At 32.6% G+C, this 6,367-nt stretch overlaps 1 protein-coding gene across 1 annotated transcript; it reads right to left on the reverse strand.

Annotated features, from left to right (window-relative positions):
- Window positions 1-532: 532 nt before the first annotated feature.
- Window positions 533-4,188, reverse strand: LOC133822981 (triose phosphate/phosphate translocator, chloroplastic-like). The gene is made up of 12 exons (XM_062255494.1): window positions 3,498-4,188; window positions 3,168-3,227; window positions 3,008-3,073; window positions 2,823-2,901; window positions 2,623-2,743; window positions 2,079-2,174; window positions 1,804-1,916; window positions 1,599-1,676; window positions 1,399-1,515; window positions 1,195-1,294; window positions 987-1,087; window positions 533-852 (listed from the first exon to the last, which is right to left on the reverse strand). The coding sequence occupies exons 1-12, from the start codon at window positions 3,839-3,841 to the stop codon at window positions 808-810; spliced, it is 1,320 nt and encodes a 439-aa protein (XP_062111478.1). The 5' UTR covers window positions 3,842-4,188; the 3' UTR covers window positions 533-807.
- Window positions 4,189-6,367: the final 2,179 nt, after the last annotated feature.

The following is a 6,367-nucleotide window of genomic DNA, read 5'->3' on the forward strand; positions in this document are numbered from 1 at the left end:
TTTTAGGGATAACAATTATTATTATTATTATATTTTTAATAAATATACTTGTCCATCTTTCATTTCTCTTTTTGTAGATTTTATTGAAAGAGATTTATAACTGTCATTGGGTATTTAGATGCTATACAAGAAGGATGCAGATTTGTAGAGACAGAATATGTCTTTAATGGCAGCGTTGATTTAGAGTTATCTATTTAGTCTTTCTTTGCACTTTGTTGCATAAGACTCTTTAGCAGTTGTGACTGCTTTGTTTAGAGATCTTCATGTTCGTTGTCTAATTTTCTACGAATATTTTTTATTCATTTTCATCATCATGGATTAATTGTGTATAATCTTTGGGTGGATGAAGAATTTGTTTGACTCCTAATTTTATATAGGATATATGACATTATATATATTTTTTCAATTATTATTCATTTCATTGCCAAAAAAAAAATGGTCCGTTTTCTTGTAAACAAAGTTGTTGAATAATTAGAACAAAATAAATAATGCAATAGTAATTTATAGTAACATATAACGTGGCAAAGAAGAATGAAACAAAATTAAGTGGAATAACGGTTAAAAAAATGTCATTCATTCCAATAATATTTCTTATAGAAATGATTTGGTATCCGATTCAAACTTTATTTCTACGTCCATTAAAAAAAAAAAAAAAAAAAACCTTTATTTCTACCGAATAATTATAATATATCCTTGCAAAGCCCTTGAAATATAATATGAACATGTTTCCCGGCTGGTTTGCATAATCCTTCATCTAATCTCATGCTCATCACTCATCAATATCTCCTCAACTACAAAAGTTGTCTGCTAAGACAATGCTGCTGCTCCTCCTGCTGAAGCTGCCGCTGCCTTCTGAAATAATGAAATGACCACAGAAATTTATGTGTCAACTTATGTTAAATTAATCCAACGAATCACACTAGACTAGCAAAACTTGTTACTTCAAAAGCACAAGCTCTGATAAATTACTTGTTAAATTAACTTACCCTTTTCTCCTCCTCCATGTTTGCCTTTATCAAGGAATACATAGCCACACCAGCTATTGCTATGGCAGTACCAATACCAGTCTGTGTCGAGATCTTGTTGCCTGCCATTGTTATCATATAATATAACCATTGTATATCAGACTCAGAGACAAAATGTTAAGTAATAAACTCAATGAAAATGAATGGTTTGAAATGAGGGGTTGCTTACCGAAAACTACAATGGAGAACCCAATCACGAACACTCGCTTCAACACATTTCCAACTGCATGTGTTAACGGTGCCACTCGTTCCAGTGTGTTGGTAGCAAGCTGCAATTTATTACCATATAACAAACATTAAGTTACAATGATTGAGTTAACAAAAATCAATTCATTTTTAATCTCTGACAAACTAGTCCATATGGCTCATATACCTGATTGTATAGATGGTAGAACATTCCAATCCAGAATAAGTCGGAGATAAATTTGTACAGCCCCACTTTGGCAATAGCGTCTTTGAAGCCATGTTGCAACAGTTTGGGTCCCTCAATCTGAAATCCAATCCAATCAAATCAAACCAAAGAATCATTACCTTACTTAGCTTGTTGTACATGTCTGAGAGAAGTACACTCACAATTACAGCTGGTGGGATGCAAACCAAGAGGGCAATGATGGAGATATAGGCATACACATTTGTACTGTCCATTCCTGTCTGTTGAGAAAAAGGGGAAAAAAAATTAAAACAAAGACCATCTCAAATAGTAATAACAGTCCTCATCAACCCATGATAGAGAAGTAATGTATGATAAACTAAAATCCCACTTTCCTAGAGATCTTACCATTGCTTTCTTTGAATAGATACTTCTGTATGTAAATGCAATGTTTGAAATCATTGCACTAACGAAACCAGTCCAGTTGAAAGAAAGTTCAGTCAGTGATGCCATTGAGACACCTAACACAAAACATACACATAAAGTAAGTGGATGGAATATATGAGTACAGAAATTACTTGATTTGCAGGATTGAAAATTAGCCACTGAAATATATTACTCTATGTCTTTAATACATATACAGCTAAATTTATAGGCACATGCTCCAGGGCTAAAGAGGTTACCAATTACAACAGGGGCCAATGATAGCCATAATGACAGGGGAATTTGATGGCCCAAAACGAACTGAGAAGCAGCAGCATTAAAGAATGGCTCCAGTGCTGTTGAAAGACATAACAAAATGTTTAGCATTTACACCATCATAAATATTTTAATTCTGAGTGGAAGAAACCATCATTTTTTAAGCTTCATTCTCTCCCAAAAAAATTAATAAGGCAAGGAACCAAAGAAAAACGAAAGATGAGCACTAAAAAAACCAATATAGAACCAAGTCGTTCTTTGTATTTGCAAATATGTTACTTATAGATCAAAACTACACCTACAACTAACTACAACTTCATCAGTTGAAGTTATCAACAAATAATTATCTCTGCTATAAGCCATCTAACTTTCAAGATGGAGATTATACCACTATACGTTCCTGTTCAAAACAGCTTCAGAGGCATATAGCTAAGCCACAACACAAGAATAAATGGTAGCGAAAAAACACACACGCGCCTGTTTTGATGCATCACTGTAAAGAGCACAAACAAATATCGAATGTTGTACCTTTAATAGTGTGTGTGAAAGAGACGGCCACGGCTGCAAATGATACATTGGACATGACATGTCCAAGGGCGTGACAGAATGCAACCGGGGTCAACAGTAACAAGAGCTCCTTATTGATAGGCTGCACGTACCAAAACAAACGATTCAACCATAGTTTCTCTTTGAAATAGAACATGTCAAATGCAGAAACTGAAACTTACAGCACGCTTAGGTAATCCAACAGCCCATGAAACGAGACAATAAGCCACTCCAACTAGGAGATGTATGAGAGACACAAAACTGCAAAATGGGGCATTAAACCATTAAAATTTGTCAATACTCAATACTAATGTGATGTACTCAAAGTTTTTGTATGGAGATAAGTCATTTGGAAGAGTTGACATACTATGGATAGGGGAAGTAGTTGTAGACCTTCTTGTTGAGTATGTTGAAGATGACGTTTAAAAAATACCTGAAATGAAAACACAACCATTAAAGACAATTCAGATACCAAAACAGTTTAATCAGTGAAATTCAACTAAATGGGAAATACAATAGATTCTTACCACATGAAAAAGAAAAATCCAGTGATTAGCCAAGGAAATCTCTCTCCAAAGCTCTTAGGCCTGCATTGGATCAAATGTAGCCATTATAGGCACGTGACATGACATGTGCAGTTAGTAACGCGTTAAAATGACTGAACACCGTGCAGTTAAAATCACAAGTTAAAACGACACGACATATCTTCCAGCAAAAAAAAACGACACGACATATCACGTGCATGAAATGCCATGGATGGAGCAGATCCAAAATTAATGTCAAGAAATTAAAAAAAAAAATCAGTCAAATAATTTTCTTTCCCAAAAAAAAAGAAGAATTGAAGAAGAGAATCCTACTTCTCGGAAACTTCAATTTCACAACCGTCGGCATCGGCAGCTGCGGCCGTTACAAGAGGGAATTCAGCAGAACCTCGCCGTCTCAGCCGTTGATCCAAAGCCGAAAATCCCATAAACTTGTTAGAAAGAGTATCCACACTTTTATTCTTACGACTTATGACATTCTCCGGCAGCGGCGAAAAAGCCAAGCCGCCGTTTGTTGAGGCTCTAGTGGTCACTGATCGAGACTTGAGAGCAACAACGCTAGGTGAAATCCTAATGGGTGACAAGTAAAGGGAAGAAATCCGAAACGTACGGACGGGAGACTGAATCGGGTTGGTCACACTCACAGAAGCCATATTCATCGACTCAGAAAACAAAGAATGGAGACGAATTATCTCAGGGGCTAGAAAGAAGAATTCTAAGTCGTAGAAAAAATATATGGGGACGTTAAAATCAAGAATATGACAACTTTGTTTAATTGTTTTTATGTATAAAAACGGAGAAAACAGAGTGAAAACCCAACCAACCAAAATAAAAAAGAAGCTTTTTTTAATGGCAGTTATGGTACTGTAGAATGAGAAAGCTATGGGAGATTTTGAAAAAGGAGAATCTGGCCCAGTTTTGAAAACTTGGTTTGGAGAAGGAGATTAGAATTAAACAGAAGACTTTTTTGAGAGAGAAGAATTGAGAGCCTTGGAATTTGCGGGTGTAGACTACGACCATAAACTAAATAGTAATAATAGCAGAGAGAGAGACTGAAACACAGACAGAAAAGGACTGTGTGACAGTAATAATGGACCCTTTGCTTTGCTTTTGCTGTTCATTATTGATTCGTTTATATATATATGTGTGTGTTTTGATTTATAATCCTATTATGATTAGAATTCCCATTGTGAAAAGTATTATTATCAAATAATTAAATTTAATCATCATGAAAAGATTTATTGAAATGTAACTTTTTAAGGAGGGCTTTTTAAATTTGTTTTTTATTATTATTTATACTCGTGATAGGTTATTAAAAAGTTATGACAGTTTTGTAAAAAAAATTAAAAGAATTATAATGAAAAGGTTAAAAAAAAATTAATAGGTCACGGCAAATCTGTATAGCCCACAAAATTTACTCTTTTTTTTCCTCATATAAAATAAAATATAGAAAATTTGAGGAGGTTGCATATGATTTTGTAAATGTTTTTGTCATGCCTCTGCCGTATTTATTTGTCTTTTGGATGTATATTTAGTTTGTGTGTTATGTAATGTTAATACTACACTATGAATAAAGAATGAGTTTTACTTAGTTGGAAAAAAATTCATTTTTAAATTATAACATATATACTTCATAATTTGAATCAAGATCATGTAAGAATTTTATTTGGATTTATATTAACATTTTAATTGTTTTTATTAAAATATGAGAGGTTAGATCGTTCTTTGTTGTATTAGCCCATATAATCTATAGTTAATAGACTTAGTAGCTGTGTGAAGTTTAGTTAAAGCAAAAGTGTAAGCATTTTAGTTGACTGAAATCTCTAGATCCAGTCTAACTAGTAGGGTTATGTAGCTAAATCTCTTCCCTAATTCTATAGATACATATTGTCTCATGACAATTATATGGTGATTGTATTTTCGTTGATCTATTTGATTTGTTTCTAATTTAGAGATCTATGGAAGAAGACTTAATTTGTTAGTACTGCACTACCAAATCTCAATTATTGCTATGGAAGAATCAGATATGTGTTCTTAATTATTTTTTAATTTCTCGTTGTATTTTAAATTATATATAATCTTGTATCATGGTGTTTTATGAATTTCTAACATGCGGTATCAGATTGCATATTGTATATGTTTTAGGATCTATGTTTTGTTTAACCATTAATTGATATAGGTTAAATTTCTCTAATTACTTATTAATTTGGTTATTATTTTATGTTGAATTTTTCAAAGTTCGATCCTAAAACATTAGGGATTTTATTCCTCATGAAATTATATTTCTGTTGATATATTTTATGCTAAATTTCGTTTAGTAATTTATGAGAATTTCATGTTTAAAGTTTTAGGGTTTTACATAAAACTATCATGAACTTAATTCATTAATTTTTTAATTTAGTGGTTAACATCTGAAATTAATTAGACATTTGTAATTATACATAGATTATATGGTTTAAGCTTCTTTTAATTTCCTGTATGAACGACTTTTTATGTTCAATTTCAAGCTTTTCCCTTGTTATTATTTTTGAAAAATTATTGCTTTGGATCTACTTGTTTTTCATTTTCCCTTGAATTAAACTCCATAGATCCATTAGAATTTCCATTCCAACAAAACCCCTACAATTCCCATCGAATTCAAGCGTTTTTTTGGCTGGAAATCCATCTTCGACCCGCCTAGACGAAATCGGGTCGCGGAACCCAACTCAGGACCCGATTGGAGGTTGAAGACAACCTTCTGGTGTGACGCCCAATCTTAGGAAGCAATGCGTGTGGCGTCTCCAAGGTGAGTTTTTCGACATTTTTTTCCATCGTGATTAGAATTTAATTTCTGGTTTTTTGGTATTTTTTAATTAATATTTTGGTGTCGCCAAATAATTCTTATTGAATTATTACTATGTCGGTAGTTGGAAAATCTTAATAAATATTTTTGTCATATTTTTGAAAACTTTAAACCATTGAAAATTCGTTGGATATTTTCTTGATCTATTAGACATAGTCACTCTCTTAGTTTGACTTATCTAGTTGATGTACTTTCCACCATCCACTTTTCTTTTTTCTTTATTCATATTCTTCCATTATTTGTTGTTCTCATGTAAAAAAAAAAAACTTGATTTTTTAAATATCAAAATAATGTGTTATGGTGGACACTTTATTTTGATTATCAAAACATATTTATGAGCAAA

This window comes from Humulus lupulus, chromosome 3, assembly GCF_963169125.1.
Source record: "Humulus lupulus chromosome 3, drHumLupu1.1, whole genome shotgun sequence".
NCBI lineage: Eukaryota > Viridiplantae > Streptophyta > Magnoliopsida > Rosales > Cannabaceae > Humulus > Humulus lupulus.